The sequence below is a fragment of the Protopterus annectens genome, chromosome 6.part0 (genome assembly GCF_019279795.1).
Source record: "Protopterus annectens isolate FY-2018-M chromosome 6.part0, PAN1.0, whole genome shotgun sequence".
In the NCBI taxonomy this organism is placed as follows: domain Eukaryota; kingdom Metazoa; phylum Chordata; order Ceratodontiformes; family Protopteridae; genus Protopterus; species Protopterus annectens.
The window spans coordinates 508,404,755-508,425,758 of NC_056737.1; the positions used below are offsets into that span (position 1 = coordinate 508,404,755).

At 41.5% G+C, this 21,004-nt stretch overlaps 1 protein-coding gene across 3 annotated transcripts in view; it reads right to left on the reverse strand.

Moving 5' to 3' along the window:
• TRAPPC6B (trafficking protein particle complex subunit 6B) overlaps positions 1–21,004 on the reverse strand; it is a 627,408-nt gene that overhangs the window by 135,424 nt on the left and 470,980 nt on the right. For 2 of the 3 annotated variants that reach the window (XM_044074225.1, XM_044074223.1), the window contains one exon: positions 9,231–9,324. In XM_044074225.1, coding sequence (XP_043930160.1) covers positions 9,231–9,324 — 94 coding nt within the window. Of the gene's footprint in view, positions 1–6,850; positions 7,291–9,230; positions 9,325–21,004 lie in introns of those variants that run through there. The other variant, XM_044074224.1, reaches the window with a different exon arrangement.

The window sequence follows — 21,004 nt, forward strand, 5'->3', positions numbered from 1 at the left end:
CTTGATTTAAAGAAACCCTAGATACCACCTTTGGCATAAAAGTAGGGTTGGTCCTTAATGAAACCCTGTCTCTGTGAAAAATAATGAAGGGTGGTATTGCCATTAGGGCCTGTAGCTCCGAAACCCTTCTTGCTGAAGTAATTGCCAACAGGAAAGCTGTCTTCCATGAGAGAAATTGCAAGTCAACTGAAGCTGCTGACTCAAATGGAGGTAGAGTCAGTTTTTCTAGGACAAAATTGAGGTCCCAGGCTGGCACTGGGGCCTTTCTTGGTGGCTTAATGTTCTTGATTCCCCTGAGGAACTGCCTTAGTAAAGGGTGTGAAAAAACAGGAGGAATCTGCCAAATATTCCAAGATGAGTGGGATGTTCAACAATGATGCATCATGTCCCTTGCTGGTATTCCAATTGCTGAATCTTTTCCACTTTGCTAAGTAAACCTTTCTGGTGGATGGTCTTCGAGCCTCTGTTAGTATCCGCTGAACTTCCTTGGAGAGATAGGCTGAAGTTATTTATGGGATCTCCCAGGCTGTCAGCTGCAGTGTCTGAAGATTTGGATGCACTGTTTCGAAATTGTGTTGAGTCAAAAGTAGAGGCCATTGGGGAAGGGCCCACCTCCTGGTGTGACATATGCTCCGTAGTAGTGGGTACCAGTGTTGTCTTGGCCAGTCCGGAGCTATTATGATTCCCTTGGGTCTCTCTGCTTTGATCTTTAGTAATACTGAGGTCATCAGTGGCAGAGGTGGGAATGCATAGATTGTTAGGGAGTTCCAGTTGAATGAGAGGGCATCTATTTTCCAAGCTTTTGGATGGTATGTCCTTGTGCAGAATTTTGGTAGAAGATGGTTGAGGTGAGAGGCAAACAGGTCCACTTCTGGCTTGCCCCATGTCGAAGTGAGTTGTGTGAAGGCCTTCGGATGTAACATCCACTCGTGTGGATCTGTGAAATTCCTGCTTAGGCTGTCCGCCAACACATTGTCTTTTCCTGGAACAAACTGGGATTGTAACTGGATGTTTAGGCTCAGTGATTTCTCCCAAAGATGCATTGTCAGTCTGCAAAGGGGGTAAGAGTGGGTGCCCCCTTGCTTGTTTATGTACCACATCACAGTGGTGTTGTCTGTCCATATCAGTAAATGGCCTTGCTGGAGCTGGTGTTGAAAGGCCTCGATGGCATGCATTACTGCCAGCATTTCCTTTTGGTTTATATGCAGATGTGTTTCCTTTGGAGACCATTGTCCTTGTATACACCTGCCTTCCATGTACGCCCCCCATCCAAGGTCTGAGGCGTCTGTGGTCATGGTCTGTGTTATCTGTGGTTTTTTGAATGACATACCTGTGTTTGCCTGGCTCACCGAGGCCCACCATAGCAATTCCTTTTGTAGGCATGGAATGAGCGGTATGATTGTCTCCAAGTTGTTGCTGTGTTGAGACCAAATGCTTTTTAGGTACCATTGAAGCTTTCTCATGTGTAATCTTGCCAATGGAACCAGGAGAATGCAGGATGCCATGTAACCCAGGGCCAGTAGGAATCTCCTTGCCGTCATCTGGGTGAGTTTTGCTAAACCTTTGAAGTAATGAGTTAACTTCTCTTGCTTGTCTTCTGTCAGGTAAGCCATCTGAGAGGCTGTGTCTAGTTTGGCTCCTAAGAAGATTATTTGCTGGGATGGTTGCAGTCTTGACTTTTGGAAGTTGACTGTGTATCCCAGAGCTTGAAGTAATCGTATGACATAATCCAGGTTTTTTGTCAACATCAATTTGTCGTCCGCTTGTATGAGGCAGTCATCCAGGTACGGGTAAATTTGTATCCCTTGGAGCCTGCAATGAGCAATTACTGAAGCCAGGCATTTTGTGAATACTCTGGGCGCAGTAGATAAGCCAAATGGCAATGCTGAGAATTGATAATGCTCTGGCCCTGCAAGAAATCTGAGGTATCTTCTGCAGCTGTGTCTGATAGGGACATGCAGGTATGCCTCCTTGAGGTCCAGAGTAATCAGCCAAGACCCCTTGCCCAGCATGGGAAGGAGTTGCTGTAGAGTCAGCATTTTGAACTTTGGTACTATGATAAAGGTGTTTAATGCGGACAAGTTCAGTATTGGTCTCCATTGAGATTCTTTTCTTGGAACAAGGAACAGTCTTGAGTAAAACCCCTGGTCTTGTTCTTGTTGTGGAACTCTTTCTATTGCTTTCATCCGAGTAAGCAGAGTGATTTGCTTGATAGCCTCTGCCCTCTGGTTTTGTGGTAGGTTTGGCATGCCTTGTTTTCTTGGTAAGGTATGAAAATGAAACCTGTACCCTCGGTCTATAATGTCCAAAATCCATTTGTCCTTTGTCAGTCTGTGCCAATTTTCTGCAAACAGAGATAATTTCCCGCCCAAGGGAGCTTCTATTTGTTCCCTGGTAGGCGGTAGTAGAGGAAAGTCATTGAGATTGTGGTTGTGGGGCAGGTGAAACCCCTGCATCACTTCTTTGGTTTCCTGGCTGCCATTGTCGTCCCCTGTAAGGGCCTCTGTATTGGCCTCTTCCTCGGCCACGTCTGTTCTTACCCCTTTGAAACTTTTCTGGATTAGGAAAGGACCAGTTTTCAGAAGGCCAATTCCTACTGAATCTGGGGGGTTGAACCTGGAGGAAATCTTTCACCGTCTGAACTGATTTTGCTTTTTCTTCGATGGTCTTTAACACATCCTTAGCATTCGCACCAAAAAGCTTGTTCTTTTCCAAAGGTGCATCCAGAAGTTTTGCTTTTACATGATCTGGTAGAGGTTGATCTTTTAACCAAGCATATCTACGAATGACTGCCCCTGTCATAGCTGCCCTACATGAAGCTTCCAGTGCATCATATCCACACTGCAGGAAGTGATTGCTTACTTGCTGAGTGTTATGTACAGCTTCCTGCAAAGTCTTCCTGTCTAAAGGATCAGGAGTGGCTAGTGTTTTTTGTAAATCTTCTAACAGGTAATCCTGATATTGTAACATATGAAAAAGACAATTTAAAGCTCTCATAGATAAGGTAGTGGATGTGTAAACCTTTTTGCCCCATCTCTCTAATGACCTAGCTTCCCTGTTGGAGGGCAATGGATTCTTAGAGGTGGAGGCTGAAACTCCTTTAGGCCCCTGTGAAATAGTTTCCAAATCAACAGTATGGGCCCTGAATAAATGGGAATGAATTTCTGGGACCCTGTAATACCTGTCTGGCTTGGCTGGAGCAGGAGGAAGAGAATCAGGGGTAGCACTAGAGTCAGAATATAAATCATCCAGAACATCAAGTACAGGAGGAATAGCTAAGGGCCTGTGCTGGGGCTTCTTAAGGAAAGTCCTAGGGCGTTTCCTAGAATCAGAATATTCCTGACCTTGCCACTTGAAATGTTCCCTCATGGTGTGCAAAACCTCCCCAAAAGAAATATCCTCAGGAGGGGAGGCCGAGGGGATGGAATCTTCTGCATCCGAGTCCTCATAGGTCTGGAAGAGCTCTTCCTGGCTATCAGAGTGGACAGAGCCCTCAGAATCTTCATCTGAAGGAATAGGGTCAGAGGGTTCAACCCGGGGCCTTTTATCAGAAGGAGGCTAGGATCCTCTCTCAGGATGGGCCTGTGAACCTCTAATCATGGAAATTAAATCAGCAGCCATGGACATAATTTGTGTCTCTGGAGTAGGCTGAGGTAAGAATTTAGAAGTAATATGCTTTGTTTTGCTGGCTGCCTTAGCCCTAGTGTAGGCCTTAATAGACATGGCCATAGGAAGCCTGGCAGCTCCACGTGCAGGAGTGACCTTGTCTACAGCAATGGTCTCGGGCATTTCCTCGGTTTCGGTATCCGGAGGAAAATCGATAACTGGCGTCGGAGTGATGTCCGGAATCGGAGTCGTCGGTAATGCGGTGTCTTCGGTTCGGAGCGGTGGAGAGACCGTCTCAGAGGGAACCGGAGCACTCGCGCTAGGTTTTGGCGTGGAGTCTGTGGTAGATGCGGGCTGAGGATGTCGGTCCCGGCCTTTTCGCTTTTTGGGAGTTTGCGATGTCGGAAGATCCGACGGCATGGTGTAAGCAAATTTATCGGCGAAAAAATCTTCAGCGAACTCCGCCCGGCGCCTGAGAGTGCGCTTGTTGAAGCGAGCACAGGCTACACAGGCCGAGACGTCGTGGTCTGGGCCCAGGCAAGGAAGACAGTAAGAGTGGAAATCCTTATGAGGTATTTGTTTACCACAAGAAAGACAATTAACTTTTTCAGTAATTTCTGACAGCGGCTGAGGCAAGAAAAGGTCCCCAACGGGGTACTTAGCTTTTTTGATGACTTCGGAATCGAATAATACAGGAGCTGACCGACCGGCACTTGCGAACTGCTAATGCTTCGGGCACCGCGCGGCAAGAAAGACTGAAGAAAATGGCGTCGGCTGATGCATATGTACTCCAGCCGCTCTGACGGAGAGAAATGCGACATCAGCCGACGTCGGACCCAGACTTTGGAATCCGGCCGACCGAGGGCTGCCTGAGGCAGGACAACCCACATGTTATGACTGCAGTTGCATTCTTGAAGGACATCTGGGTTTTTAGGGTTTTTTTAAATTGTAATGTTGAAGTGTTAGTCACGAGTAAGTTTAGTAGATTATTCCAGAATTTGGAATTGCAGTTGGAAAATAGTGGTTCACCTGCTGAGTTGTTAGCTTCAGTGATGTGTAGAAGAAGTTTGTTGCTAGAGCTGTCTTTTGGTGGAATAGGGTTGTATGATATCTTTGAGTGAAGGGGTTCCTTCTGATTGATTGAATATTTTGTGGGCGAACACTAGTTGGTTATAGTGAAGGAGTTCAAGCCATTGGAGCTGCTTAAGTGATAAACAGTGATGTGACATGTATGAGGCACCAGTGGCAAGCTTGGAGATTTTATTTTAACAGGCAAGTTCAGTTTTGCGGAGGTTGGTTAAAATTGGGGAGGTATATAAGAGGGTTGACAGAAGATGTGTTCTAGCAATAGTGGCTTTTGTGTGGTTTGTTAGAAATTTGTTGTGTCTGTAAAGGAGACCAAGTTTCTTGTTGACTTTTTTGATGGTATGAGCTATACAAATGTCAAATTTCAGGTTATCAATTCCTACTCCTAGCAATTTGGTTTGGGTTGTAGGGGTGACAGTTTGATTTTAGAGAAGGTGCTAAAGGTTGTGGACTGGGAGACAGTCCTAGCTGGGCTAAAGAGAAGAAGTTTTGCTTTGTTAGGATTAAGAATGAGTTGGGAGTTGGTCAACCAAGATTCAATAGACAGAAAGGAATCTTGGGTAATGGAATGAAGGTCTTTGAGGGAGGAGGCTGAGCATATCAGAGTAGAGTTGTCGGCATATTGGACAACTGAGACATGAAGGGTAGCAGAATGGAGCTGACTGGTAAAGAGAGGGAATAGAAGGGGGGCAAGGATGGAGCCGTGTGGGACCTCTAAGGTAACTGGGAGAAGGGGTTGAAAGATATTGTCGCCAGGGGACTGCTTGCTGACGTTAGTAGGTTACTGGATCCAGGTAATAGTGGGGTTGCTGAGGTTTACAGTGGAGAGAACATTGATGAGTTTGCAGTGGTCGACCATGTCAAAGGCCTTGGACAAGTTCAAGAATATGGCTGATACAAATTTGCCATTGTTTCTGTGCTGATTAACTGTGTTTTGTAAAGGACATTAGGGCTGTGGTGGTACTGTGAAAGGGGTGAAAACCATGTTGGATGTTTGATAGGAGTTTGTGTGTAAGGAGGTAGTCCATAAGTTGTGTATGTACAACTCTTTCCAGAATTTTTGATAGGGATAGGATGGCAATTTAATGATAGTTTGATAGTTCTGTAGAGTTGCCTCCTTTGTGTAATGGCAGTATGTAGGAGATTTTCCAGATAGCAGAGACTTGTTTTTCAGATAATGATCTATTTAGGGGAACGGTACAGAGTATGCAATTGCATCTGTTACAATTTGCAGGAATTCAGCTGAGAGATTGTCTGCAGCTAAGTTAGCAGGTCTGAGTTTTTTTAAGTATTTTTTTGATGGTATTAATGGAGACTGGGTTTAATGTAAACTGGTTGGTGCTACTTAGTAAGTTAGTGTTGATATGGTTTGAGATGGGAGGGGAGTAGTTGGAGTTGGCCTGGGAGTTTGCAAGAGCTTGGATGGTTTCAGTAAAGTAATTATTAAATTGTGTTGCTAAGTTCTCAGACTTGATGGCTGTTGGAGTAGGAGTGGTTGATTTACCTGGTTGTATTATGTAAAACTGCAGCCCAAAATTTTTGTGGATTACTTTGATGTTTATTTAGGATATTGTGGTAGCAATTTCATTTGTCTAATTTTATTATTATTTTTTTTTTTTTTTACTTTATTTCGAATTTCTAGGAAAGTTTGTTTAGTTATGTGGGATATGTTTTTATAAAATGGTTCCCAGGCCTTATATCTGGCTTTGAGTAGGGATCTGGATTCTTTACTTAGCCGGGGTGCATAGTTTGATTTCACTGTAATGTTTCTAGTGGAGCGTGGCAGTCTAGGAAGTTGGAGTTGCAGGAAAGGACAGCGTCATTCAGGGGCAGGTGTCAGAGAGGTTCCCAGTTGCAACTTTTTGGGACAGAGATAACCTATTTAGATGAAAGTTTTTTTTGTTTCTGATTAGTGGAAAGAGGTCTGGCAGGTTTGGTGAATGTGGTTTCTTAGCAGAAAGGTTGGGTTATGGTCACTTAGGCTATCAGGGAGACAGCCTGAGTGGGATAACAGATTAGGATTGTTATGTAAAATCCAGTCAAGGATGGAATGATACTTGGAAACTCTATCAAATATAATAACAAGAATAACAATAAAGTAATAATAAAAATGCATCCAAGTAGAAACAAAAATGAAAAATGTAAATATAATAAAGAAAAATAAAAGAGGCAAGTTAGGAGTAGCAATTTTATTGTCTGTATGAAGTCATGAGCTAAGAAGGGAGATTCAAAATTGACTAAAGCCGTGCCTACTAGTCACAGACCAAAACAATGTGGCACAGTAAATTAATATAATTTGACTGATGTTCAGAACACTCAAACTATCCACACAGAACATCCAGCAAAGTCTAACCAAATCTAGTAAAATTTTATCTCATTGTAATATGTGCAGTAAATAAATGGAATAAGTAAATCCAGTCATGTAGACACAGTGCTTTCACTGCTCACATCTCTGTCTCACTTCATTTCCCTTGCAAAAGGTAGAACCTGCTGACATGTTTCATCAGCTATCACATTCACTGCTGATGAATATTCTGCTCAAACTTTTAGAATAAGATGCTTTCACTGTATTTCAGAACTCTGCAATGATCCGAATGCCTATGGAAAAAATCACCATCGTTAACACCATATATGAAGATGGTTAGGAAGTAGCAACAATACAAAACACAGAAGATAAGCACCACAGACAGCAACTGTCAGCTGTCAACTAATAAAACCCCTGGTAAAACAAACAGTCACTCTAGAGATATTTCGAAAGACAAGTCAGCACTGAGTTATTTTATTTATTTAAAGGATGATGACAGCGACTAAATGACAGATGGTTAGCTGCACACATCACTGACAGAGAGAATCCACATACCACAGCCAACATGGAGGTCATCCAACCTAAAAATAACTCACAAAAAATTAAGATAAAAAATAAAATACATAATAAAAATAAAGACTGGAAACATTCAATAAATAGGACAAATGGAGATGGAACTAATAGGGCAGGTTGATGATTGCTGCCATTTTTCCTCTGAATCTCCAATTAATAGTATCAGTTACCACTGGACTGCTTAAGGATTGCTATCAATTAGTTGTAGGTTCCCTCCATAGCTATCAATAATGTAATCTGAATTACTCACTTGTTTAAGAGAAACTAGAACGTTCAATGAAGAAGATAGACAGCAAAGGTAAGCAATTCAGAGCAATGTTTAAGATGCAGGCCAGACTCGGCATAGCTTCACATCTGCAAAGATGATGAACAAAATAAAGCTACTTGTATTAAAAATGTATGTGTTATCACCCTAGGCAGCCAGTTCACTGTTGCATATAATAATCTTTTTTATAAACATCCCTCACTTGGTCTCTCTTGATGAAAGTGAAAAAAAAAATTGGCTTGGCCATTTACAACCATAAACATCGGTGTGCAATATGTGTACATTTATTATTGTTTGTTGGTGGACTGGTAAAAGACCCTTTTCAGACACTGCCGGGGAAAAATGCAATATGTAACGCACAACATAGAAAAAAAGTGTTCACAGTGTAGTGGAACAGCCAGGAATGAAGTATAAAGTAGAAAAAAATAAGCAATTGTCTAGCAAAGAATGAATTACAGTAAAATAAAACTTACAGTGGGATACACTGGTGATAAAGTCAAATGTTACTTGAAAATACAATAATGTTTGAAGAGAAGAAATACTTCCTGGCCAGCAGTCTGAATCAGTGTAACTAAAGGAGGAAGTCACAGTTGGAAGACACGAAGTATACCTTGGAGTAAGACGGCAGAAATGCCCAATGAGCAAGGGCATTTATAAACAAATACGATGTACACAATTATACTGCCCATGTCAGTGGTGCAACAAGTAACACACATCTTTGGTTCTGGGAGAATAGAAGGCTGCGGGTTTTATTCCCACTTCAGGGAAATGGACTTTTGGCACTGCAGTATGACTTAAAGGGGATGGTGTGTGTGTGTGTGTGTGTGTGTGTGTGTTGTGCTTTGGACAAAATGTTAAACCAAGATCACATCTGCTTGACATGGTGGACATAAAAGATGACATGGCACTTATCAAAAAGAGTAGGGAACGTTCTCTCATGGCTTGGCAAAACTTCCCCAGTAGTAAAAATACCACCTCAAGTCTCCCTTGAAAAAAGGCCACTAGCTTAGCAGACTAACATGGTCAGCAAAGGATAAATAAATACACATCCATATACAACAGTGAGTGGATCTTAGGAGATATGAATGAGAAGTAAGTGACCTTAGCAGACATTTCTGGACATCATAATTTTATTCATACCCAATTTCTACACAATGATATTTGAAATGTGTTTTTTTCAGCCGACAGCATTACCACGCTTCAATTTCCTGCCATCACTTTCAGTGCATGAGTAAAGTTTTAATTACTGTTTAAGACTGTTATTATTGTAATAAATATTATTGACAGTGCAGTCTATTCCTCATTAAAACACACTGCTTTTATTTGCAATATCTATATTTAGGCACTTTAAAACCTTAAAACAAATGAATTAAAATAACCTCTCAATATACTTACATGCTGGCATTGTTGATACTTCAGCAGTTACAATACTTTTAATACCCACATTTGATAGTGCACCTCTCACCAAGCCACAGGTGAATGCTAAATACTGCAAGAAAGACAATAAACTGCTATTTATACAAGCATTTTTACAGCACAATACTTAGAACACTGTTCAACAAAAACACAGCAGTCTACAAAATACACAACCGAAAAAAACTGTTTATCTTAACCCCCCCATTAAGAAAAGAGAAGTAAAACAACAAAAGGTGACCGTACATTTATACGGTTGCAGTTTGGGGGGAGAGATGAGTAAGCACAGTCACTTAAGAGACAAGAATTACATTTAAAGCTTTTCTCAGTTACTGGACTGCATAATTATTACTAAGCTGGTACTCCTGTCTGGAAGCATATCCCTCAAAACGAGTATCTGGAAGTGCAGCATAGGGAGGTTAATGAGACACGTTTATAACATGCTTGAAAATAGTCCTAGGTTTGATTCCAATGCCTGATACTTGTACACTGTGGAAATCTGATCACGTTACTTAACTATATGATGATCTCATGTCGCCCTTGGAAACTGGCACTTGGGTTAAGTACGGTTGGTTATTCAATTGCTAAAGGAACAACAAAGAAATGGAAGATGACGGACAGCAAGCAAAACAAAGATAAGTTAATATCTGGTGTTCCACACCAACTGAATTGTTTTTTTTTTTCACCCCCAGTAACATGACACCTGTGACCATAGTCTGAAAGTCAGTTGACAAGAGTTTGCCCTGGTGGTCAGCTGCCAAAAAATATGAATGCTGTGAGAAATATTCCATTTTCTATTTAGTTTTATTTATTTACTTAGGTTCATAGGTAGGTACTAGGCTATCGGCCCTAGGGCCCATACAAGCCTAGCCAATTATTCAGTAACTGAGAAAACAAACTGGTTTACAGAAACATTTTGGTTAATACCCAGGGCAAATGTCTCATCCAATAAAGTGGAACAAGAAAAAGTATAATGTATTCTGTCACAACTCACTATATACGGTCGATATAAAGTGTACACACCCCTGTTAAAATGCCAGGTTTTTGTGATATAAAAAATGAGACCACAATAAATAATTTCAAAACTTTTCCCACCTTTAATGTGACCTATAACCTGTACAATTCAATTGAAAAACAAATCTGTTAGGGGAAAAATATAAAAAATAAAAAATGTACAATAAGCTGGTTGCATAAGTATGCACATCCTTAAACTAATACTTTGTTGAAGAACCTTTTGATTTAATTAGAGCATTCAGTCTTCTTGGGTTGGAGTCTATCAGCATGACACATCTTGACTTGGCAATATTTGTCCACTCTTCCTTGCAAAAGCGCTCCAAATTTGTCCGATTGTGAGGGCATCTCTTGTGCACAGCCCTCTTTAGGTCACCCCACAGATTTTATATCAGATTTAGGTCTGGGCTCTGGCTGGGCCATTCCAAAACTTTAATTTTCTTCTGGTGAAGCCATTCTTTTTGTTGATTTGGATGCATGCTTGGGGTTATTTTCTTGAGGAAAGGGGAAATTCCTCTTCTACTTCAGCTTTCTAGCAGATGCCTGAAAGTTTTGGGCCAAATGTTGCTGGTATTTGGAAGTGTTCATAATTCCCTCCACCTTGACTAAAGCCCCAGTTCCAGCTGAAGAACAGCAACCCAAAGCATGATATTGCCACCACCATGCTTCACCGTGGGTATGGTGTTCTTTTGGTAATGCAAAGTATTATTTTTGTGCCAAACGTACCTTTTGGAATTGTGGTCAAAAAGTTCAACCTTGGCCTCATCAGACCAGGAAGACCTGATGTATTGTTTTGCAAATTTTAGCCGGACCTGGATGTATTTCTGTGTAAGAAAAGGCTTCCGTCTTGCAACCCTGCCCCATAGCCCAGACATATGGAGAATAAGGAAGATTGTTGTCACATGTAGTACACAACCAGTACTTGCCAGAAATTCCTGCAGCTCCTTCAGTGTTGCTGTAGGTCTCTTGGCAGCATCCCTGTCATGTTTTCGTCTTGTCTTTTCATCAATTTTGGAGGGACATCCAGTTCTTTGCAACGTCACTGTTGTCCCATATTTTCTACACTTTTTGATGACTGTCTTCACTGTGTTCCATGGTATATCCAATGGTGTGGAAATTTTTTTGTACCCTTCTCCTGATTGACACCTTTCAACAATGAGATCCCTGATGCTTTTGTAAGCTCTCTGCAAACCATGGGTTTTGCTGTAGCAGGCAACTGAGTAAATGTCAGGAAAATCCTACTAGGACAACTGAACTTTATTTGGGGTTAATCAGAATCTCTTTAATTGATGGCAGTTGTGTACCCAAGAAGACTGAATGTTGTAATTAAATCAAAAGGTGCTTCAACAAAGTATTAGTTTAAGAGTGTGCACACTTATGCAACCAGCTTATTGTACGTTTTTATTTTTTATATTTATTCCCCTAACAGATTTGCTTGTTTTTCAATTGAACTGTACAGGTTATAGGTCACATTAACAGTGGTAGCGTTGTTATCTCACAGCAAGAGGTTCTCCCGTTCGATTCTTGGCATGGCTTGGGAGTGCCTTCTATGTGTAGTCAGCATGTCCTCCTCGCGGTTGGGTAGTGTTCGAAAGACATGCATGCATAAATGGGCTTGCCTTCGTTGAAGGTTGGGCGTCGAGCTGGTACCTCGGCGTTTCGTAAAAATCTACTGCCAATCATTAGCGGACTGGAGTTCCGCTGTGGCGACCCCTTACCGGGAAAAAGCCGAAAAGACAAACAAACAAAGGTGGGAAAAGTTTTGAAATGATTATTGTGGTCTCATTTTTGTATAACACAAAAACCTAGCATTTTAACAGGGGTGTGTACAGTTTTTATATCCACTGTAGTTTACAAAGAATTAAACTAACAGAAAAAAAGAAATAATTTGCGCAAATTAAGTAGTCTACAAAACAAAATAAGGTATCTACTTCTTAGGCAAATGCAATTAAGCAAGAGAAACAAAACAGACTGCAAAGCTGATTCACACAGAAAAATGACTGTATAATTAAAGAGCAAACTAGACAAAGAAGCAAAATTTGCTTTAACAAGAGAAAAATAAATTGCTACAAAAGACTCAGGCCAACTGAGAAGTATCAACGACGGATGGCACAGATTTATATGGGTTGCTTTACAGGGTTTATTGCTGACATAGAAATGAGCAGGTAAACTATAACTCTAAAACTGAGTAACCATTATATTCATAAAAAATGGACAGATATTGCATTAAATTTTGCACGAAAACTAGCTACACTTTGTTCCTTTCTGACTTCTAAGGGAAGCTGGAGAGACCTTGATGAAGGCCTTTATACACACATACACACACACACACACACACACACACACACACACACACACACACACACACACTGTAGAAAGGCATGAGCATGAGTTCTCTCTCTTTTTTGACGCAGTGCCAGGATGTATGGCTTGACTGCATATGGAAACCAGTGCTGTTATAACTTGAAATAAACTACTGCAGCAACTAAATGACTACTTAGTTCAGTAACTTCAGAAACGTCTACTTACACTGCTTAGTGCAGATAGCAATGCTGGGGAAGGCTACGGAACATAGTGGACAGAATACTAATTACAAGTTTACCACAGTACTCTGGAACATAAAAAGTACAGTTTTGTACCTACCATAAATGTAGATGTTCGAAGATCCACATTGCTGCAGTCCTTACACTTGGGTAGTCCGCTGTCCTCGGTCGGCCCGAATATCAAAGTATAAGGCTGACGTCGGTCAAGGCGCATTTGACTGACATCAGGACGTCAGGGTACAAATGCGCATGACCGACGCCATATCCTCAGTCTTTTCTTGCCCCAGATGTCAGAAGACCCTAAAAAGAAAGGTCAAAACCAAAAGACAGCAAACAACCAACCAACCACCCTTGCACTAACTATATGTACAATATATACAATATACACAATATGTACAACCCAACCCACACAACCACCTCTAACTACAGAGGGAAGGAGGAGAGATTGGACTGCAGCAATGTGGATCTTTGAACATCTACATTTATGGTAGGTACAAAACTGTACTATGTTCTTCATCTCACACTGCTGCAGTCCTTACACTTGGGTAGAATCCCAAAGCAGAGGTAAGGGAGGATGGCTAACTACAAGGAAGCAGGAGCTGCCAAGATGCCCTGCAAAACAGCAGTGGCAAAACCAGCCCTGGATTTAGAGTAAAGTGGCAGGTGATAATGCCTAGAAAAAGTATGCACTGAACTCCAAGTAGCTGCCTCCAAAATATCCTTGGTTGCCACTCCCCTCAAAAAGCTGTCAAGTGGCAGTAGCCCTAGTGGAATGAGGCCTAATCCCAGCTGGAATCTCCTTGCCATGATGGGAATAACAGAAAGCAATGCAAAACCCAATCCACTTAGAAATAGTTTGTTTTGACACAGGCTTGCCCTGAGAACTCAAAGCAAAAGAAACAAACAACTGCTGAGACTGCCTGAACCCTTTAGTTCTGTCCAAATAATAACGCAACTGCCTGTGTACATCTAAAGTGTGCAAAATCTTTTTACCCTTTATTTTGGGGATTTGCATAAAAGTAGGCAAATGAATAGTTTGGTTTAAAGCCACACTAGAAACCACCTTAGGCATAAAGGAAGGATTAGTACGTAATGATACCCTATCCTTATGGAAAATCAAGAAAGGCTCAACCGCCATAAGGGCCTGCAATTCAGAAACCCTTCTTGCAGAGGTAATGGCCAACAAAAAAACAGTCTTCCATGACAAATATTTCAACTCAGAAGTAGCTGCAGGCTCAAAAGGTTGTAGAGTGAGTTTCTCCAACACAAAATTGAGATCCCAAGCAGGAGTAGGAGCTCTTCGTGGGGGTCTTATATTCTTTGCCCCTCTAAGAAATTGCTTGAACAAAGGATGAGAAAACAATGGTGGGTCGCAATCATAGTGAGCGAAATTGCTGCAGCATGAACTTTAATAGAAGAAAGACAAACCTTTGTGTAGTAACTCAGTAAGATATTGAAGAGCCACACACAAATTAGGCTCAGAAACATCAAAATCTTTTGCTGCACTCCAAAATAAAAATCTCTTCCATTTGTCTCATGCACTTTCCTTGTACTAGGCCTTCTAGCTTCCAAAATAACATTCAAAACTTGCTGAGGAAGTGGAGGCCCACTATGGTTCAAAACAGAATATGCCAGGCTGTTAGGTGCAGAGAGTGAAGCTTGACATTTAGCAAATGGCTGTCCTCCTGCGACAACAGGTGTGGAATCAAGGCAAAGGCCATGGAGGCTTCCGCACCAGACTTCTCAGTAATGGGTACCAGTGCTGTCGAGGCCAATCCGAGCTATTAAAATCATCCTTGGCTTGTCCTGTCTGACCTTTAGAAGTACCTTTGGGAGGAGAGGCAGAGGTGGAAAGGCATACACATGAAGATTGCTCCAATTGAAAGAAAGAGCATCCACTCTCCAAGCTGTGGGATGAAACCTTTTTGTGCAAAACTTTGGCAGCTGATGGTTTAGTGGAGAAGCGAACAGATCTATGTCTGGAGTTCCCCATGACACTGTCAATTTCTGAAATACATGAGGATCCAATTTCCACTCGTGGGGATCCACAATTCATCTGCTCAACACATCTGCTAAGGAGTTCTGTGCTCCTGGCAGAAACCTTGCCTGAAGATTGAGCTGTAAACTGAGAGCAGTCTCCCACAAAATCATTGCTTGCCTGCATAGAGGATAAGAATGCGTTCCCCCTTGCTTGTTGATGTACCACATGACAGTTGTGTTGTCTGTTAGAATCAACACCTGCCCTGGAAGAAGTAATTCCTTGAAAGCTATTAATGCAAACTGGACTGCTAACATCTCCTTCATGCTGATATGTAGATGTTGTAGTCTGACAGGCCACTTGTTTTGTATCCACTTTCCATTTAGATGAGCTCCCCAAGCTTTGTCTGAGGCATCTGTCGTTAAAATCTGACTCGCCTCTGGCGGGTCACAGAGAGTCCCTTGTTTAGGTGACATTCCTGAGCCCACCACAAAAATTCCTTTTGAATGCAAGGTATTATTTGAATGACAGCGTCCAGATCCTGGCAGTGCTGTGTCCATACATTTTTGAGATACCATTGTAGCTTCCTCATATGCAGTTTGGCATTGGGAAGCACCAGAATACAAGATGCCATGAACCCTAAGGCTTGAAGGACTGTCCTTGCAGTCAGCCCGGACTGATGAGATAGTTGATGGAAGTAAAGGGATAGACTCTTTTGTTTGTCCGGGGTTAAAAGGCCATCTGGGATGCTGTATTCAGTCTCACACCCAGAAAGCACATGTCCTGAGAGGGTACTAGACTGGACTTTATTTCGTTCACAGAATACCCCAGGCATCTTAGCACTGCTATCACATATTCCAAATGATGAAGAAGCTCTTCCTTTCTTGAGCCAGAATCAGGCAGTCGTCCAAATAAGGATAGATCTGTATTCCTTTTAGCCTGAAGAAAGCTATCACTGGAGCCAGAACTTTCGTGAACACTCTGGGCAGTAGATAAGCCAAAGGGCAATGCAGAGAACTGATAGTGAGAAGTCCCAGCTCGAAGCAGATACTTCCTGCAACTTAGTCTGATAGGAACATGAAGGTAAGCCTCCTTGAGATCCAAAGTTACCATCCAATGATCTTTGCCCAGCAGAGGTAAAAGCTGCTGCAACGTCAACATTTTGAACTTGGGAATGTCCAGATAAGTGTTGAGGATAGATAAATCCAAAATTGGTCTCCACGTGTTCCCCTTCTTTGGTACTAGGAACAGGCGAGAATAAAATACTAGGCCCACTTCTGGCATAGGGACCGGCTGTATGGCCCCTATTTGGAGCAACAGAGAAACCTGCTTGTGAGCCTCTATTCTTTGTTGAGGAGGAACGTCTGGCATGCCTTTGAAAGGAGGCAAGGTATGGAAATAAAACCTGTAGCCGTGGTGTATGATATCCAATACCCATCTGTCTTGGGTAATTAAACTCCAATTTTCTTTGAAAAGTGCCAACCTTCCTCCCAAAGGTGCTGCCAGACAAGAAGGCTCTGGCAGCTGAAAAGGTAGGTCATTGGGTCTGTTTACGAAAGGACTGACCCCTGCCCTCACCCGAAGACTGTGCAGGAGAACTCCCTGTTCTAGGCCTGAAAGAGCCCTGAGCTCTGCCCCTACCACGTCTAGATCTACCCCTAGACTGGGAATCATAAGAAGGATACGTCCACCCCTTAGTAGGCCAATTTCTACTAAACTTTGGAGGCTGGACCTGCAAAAAATCTTTAACAGTCTGCATAGACTTAGCTTTGTCTTCCATTTTCTTTAAAACTGCCTCAACAGGAGGACCAAACAACACGTCAGATTGTAAAGGAGCATCTAAAATCCTTGTTTTAACATGTTCAGACAAATTTTGATCCCTTAGCCAGGCGTGCCTGCGAAGAACTGACCCAGTGGCAGCCACCCTAGACGAGGCCTGTACAGCATCAAAACCACATTGCAAAGAATGCTTACCCACCTGTTCAGAAACATGTACTAAATCTTGCAACTCTTTACAATCAATACCTACTGCCAGAGCATCAACCTTAGACTTCAATTGTGAAAGGAGATAGTTTTGGTATTTCAACATGTGAAACTGGCAATTCAAAGCCCTCATAGCAAGAGTGGAAGAAGTATAAACTTTCTTTCCCCATCTATCCAAGGCCCTAGCCTCTTTGTCTGCAGGAACCGGATTCTTAACAACAGAAGCCTTAACACCTTTAGGCCCCTGGCTAACAGTTTCTGGGTCTGCCCTAGGACTCTTAAAAAGATACTTATGAGCTTCAGGCACCCTGTAATACCTATCCGGCTTAACAGGAGCAGGAGGCAAAGAATCAGGATTAAAAGAAGCCTCTGTAAAAACATCTTCCACTACATCCAAAACAGGAGGTATAGCCAAAGGCCTATGCTGGGGTAAAAACAAAAATTCCCTAAGCCTTTTCCTGGAATCAGAGAAGTCCTGACCTTCCCACTTAAAATGCTCCCTCATAGAATGAAGAGTTTCTGAAAAAGAAAAATCCTCAGGAGGAGAAGCAGAAGGAGTAGAATCATCCACATCAGAATCAGAATAAGGAGAGTACTCCTGCAAGTCTTCAGCCGAAGACTCTGAAACATCTGAAGCCTGCTCAAAACCCCCCAGCTCAGGCTCCACCATAGGTCTCTTATCAGGAGGGGGCATAGAACCCCTAATCAAAGTAATCAAATCTTCTGCCATTTTAAGCATATGCTTCTGGGCACAGTTCCTGAAGAGCTAGGGGTAACACCAACTGAAGCTAAACCTGGCCTGCCCCTGGGAGAAGCCTTTGAAACAGAAGGAGAGGGCCTAGCCACCCTGGGAAGGGAGGGAGTATAGTAACCTGAGAAGCCCCCTCAGCCTGACTTGCCTCCTGAGAGGCCACATCTTGCAATAATAAAGTCTCACCCTGGGAACATAAAGAAACCTCCGGTGGAGCTACCGGCTCCACCGACACCTCTAAAGAACCGGTGTCCGGTACAGACGGTTCTTCTAGCCTAGGCTTAACTGCTTTGTCCTTAGCGCTTCTTGAAGAAGCGGGTCGGAGCATCCGACGGCATTTTATAATTGCACCGCTTCCCAAAGACTAACCTTGCACAATCCAACCTTCTCTTTATAGTGCGTTTATTAAATCTAGCACAAGAGCGACAGCCAACAACGTCGTGCTCAGGCCCTAAGCAAGGAATACACAAAGTATGATAATCTCTATGCGGTATCTGTTTCCCACAAGAAATGCAATTATTGACTTTTTCTGACATCCGTAAATCACTGAGGCAAGAAAAACTAAAATATTCTAGCAACGGGTACTTAGCCAACTTTGAACTCGGTCTGAAACTTCGAAATCGAAAAATCTCAGAACGCCAACCGGCACTTGCAATGCTGCTTCTGCATCGGACCATGCGGCAAAAAAGACTGAGGATATGACGTCGGTCATGCGCATTTGTACCCTGACGTCCTGATGTCAGTCAAATGCGCCTTGACCGACGTCAGCCTTATACTTTGATATTCGGGCCGACCGAGGACAGCGGACTACCCAAGTGTAAGGACTGCAGCAATGTGAGATGAAGAACATCCCCAGCTAAAATGTACTGCTGAAGACCTGAGATACTAATTCTCCCTACAAGTGTGTGTGTGTGAACATGCACATATACATCTTTCCTGTGCTAACAGTTCCTTATACAAACTGCAATTTTCAGTACAGAAAATGTTTGGTTCTAGAGCATACAGTCTGAAAATTTCAAAACCTTATATCAATTTTTTAGTGTCCAGAACTTGTAAGGCAATAAGATGATAGGTTCATGGTATATTTTAATTAAAAAGGTTGATGTGAACTACCAGATCTTTGGCGAAAACAAAACACATTATTGCTTAGGAAAACACAGCTTCCAAACGAACATAGCTTTTAGGCAAGTAGGTGAATGCATTTTTTTATTGAGCCTAATTTTTAAATAGGGTACTAGCAGGCATATCTGAGGGTTCTGAAGAGTTCCTGTATTCTTACACAACAAACACAGGTAACAATTCTCCAATGTTCAGATGTCTTTGGTCACGACACAAATACAGGTTTTCAAATCACAACTTACACTGGCATTTTGGGTGTCTTTGGTAGAAGAAATGTGGGAACTGCTATGCTCCTCAATGAGTCTTATTATGTCTTTTTTTTTTTTTTTTTTTTTAAGGTTCACAAATTTTCAGTGCCTCAAGGTGATCAACATGCTTCTTTGCTGAAAAATAATGACCAGTGACAGCATTACTCTCAGTTATGCCTGGGATTTGTTAATGACCAAAGCTGTAGTTTCCTGACTCAGAATTCACTTGCAGATGCCAAAAGTTTCAACTTTATGTTTATTAAAAATCAGTTTTTGGGGAAGAAGGTATGAGTGGAGCTGGCCATACATAATGCCACTATCCTTCAGAGGAGGGGTACTGGTACAAAGGGTGACCTGGGGTTTGGGCATTAAACTTACCAAGCCACTGATTGGTAGTAGCCTTCAGACCACATGTGCAGAAGTGCTCACACACAAGAGAGCACTCTGGGCCACCAATGTGAAGCAGGTCGTTTATTTCCCCACTGATGTGGTGAGGTTAGGTCATTCAAAAAACCCACACTCCTGGGATGCCAGGGAGAGTACAACTCACCTTCATGACTTTCTGAATGAGAAACCCCCCCCCCCCCCACATTTGAACAGCTCTCCTCATAACTCTGGGTGGAATCCCCAGAGTGGAAGGACACATGCCCCTCAGTAGTCAAAGGGGAAACTTGATGGTCACCAGATATAGGGGCAAAAATGACTGAAAAAAATCAGTTTCTAAATCCATTTTTTTCAGGATTGTTGCATTCATATGTGGCAAAGCCATTTTCTGTTACAGATAAACCTGTCATCATTTGAGAGATAAATCTGTAGTAGAAAAATAACTATGAATGCTTTGTTTCTATAGTCCCACTTTTTTTTTCAAAATCAGTACAGCTCTCTCTACCATGACATTAGACAAAGCATAAAAAGTACAGTAGTTAAAAAAAGCAATGTAGTTGCACAATATATACAATGTATTTTTAGAAAGTGTAGAAACTTTACACTGATTAAACAAATTCCATTATCAGATATTAGTACTTCTGGACTACCATGTATGCTAAAACCTTGCCTCTGTTCTTCAATAGTTGCATGTGTACAAGCAGATCTTCACAGCACACACATTCATATGCATCAAATTAATATCTATCAAACCATAAACACTCTCCTAAAAATGGATCAGCATATAACATGTGCAGTCCAAACCATGGCTTATCAGGCTAGTCCCCACAGAGAAAAAGCACAGTTAGTAGTGATTTACTGCTTGTTTGGTAATTTATCCTACAGATTTGCTTCATTTCCACATCATAACCAATGCCGGGCAACAATATATATGGTCTAATTATGTCTTTCATTCTGAAAATTCCAGGATAATCTTATTAAATTGCTTTTGTGACTGCACAATGACTTTAGACCCCCCAGAACACAAACAACTGTCACTGATACTTAATGTTAGTTTTTTGGAACAGTGTGATATAATTCTTGGTTCACTTATATAAAGCCAACTTTCAAACCATATTCAGGGAATTATATCTTTGGCAGTCTGGTATTTAATTTAACATGTAGGTACTGGTGGATCTATTCATAAGATCTAACACTTTACAATTAGGTGTGTCCAAAGCTTTAAGCTTTTCTGGGATAAGTAATCAACTTAATGCAACAACCGTAACACAAAGAAATCATTTGGGCATGAAAACTCTAGGTTTTGCATCTACTGGAATGTCAGTGTTGCACAAGGTTCCTTACAGCATACTGATTTCTTCTTTAAGCCCAACATTCAATAAGCATTTTTATATAGATTAATTTTATATAGATTCACTTTATATAAACACACAAACACAATATATACATATATATATATATATATATATATATACATAAAACATATAATATATATATATATATATATATATATATATATATATATATATACAAACATCGATATATCAATATCTATATGCATCTTCCTTTCCTTTTCTCCTATTTCTTACCATACAACTATATCATTTACATCTTATTTTAAAATTATTAAATATACCTTTGTAATGAATGTTAAAGATGAATAAGATTACAATTTTATGTTTTTGTATTTATCTGTATTGCTCTTTTGTAACGAATTGTAATCTTTGTATCTGTTTTCC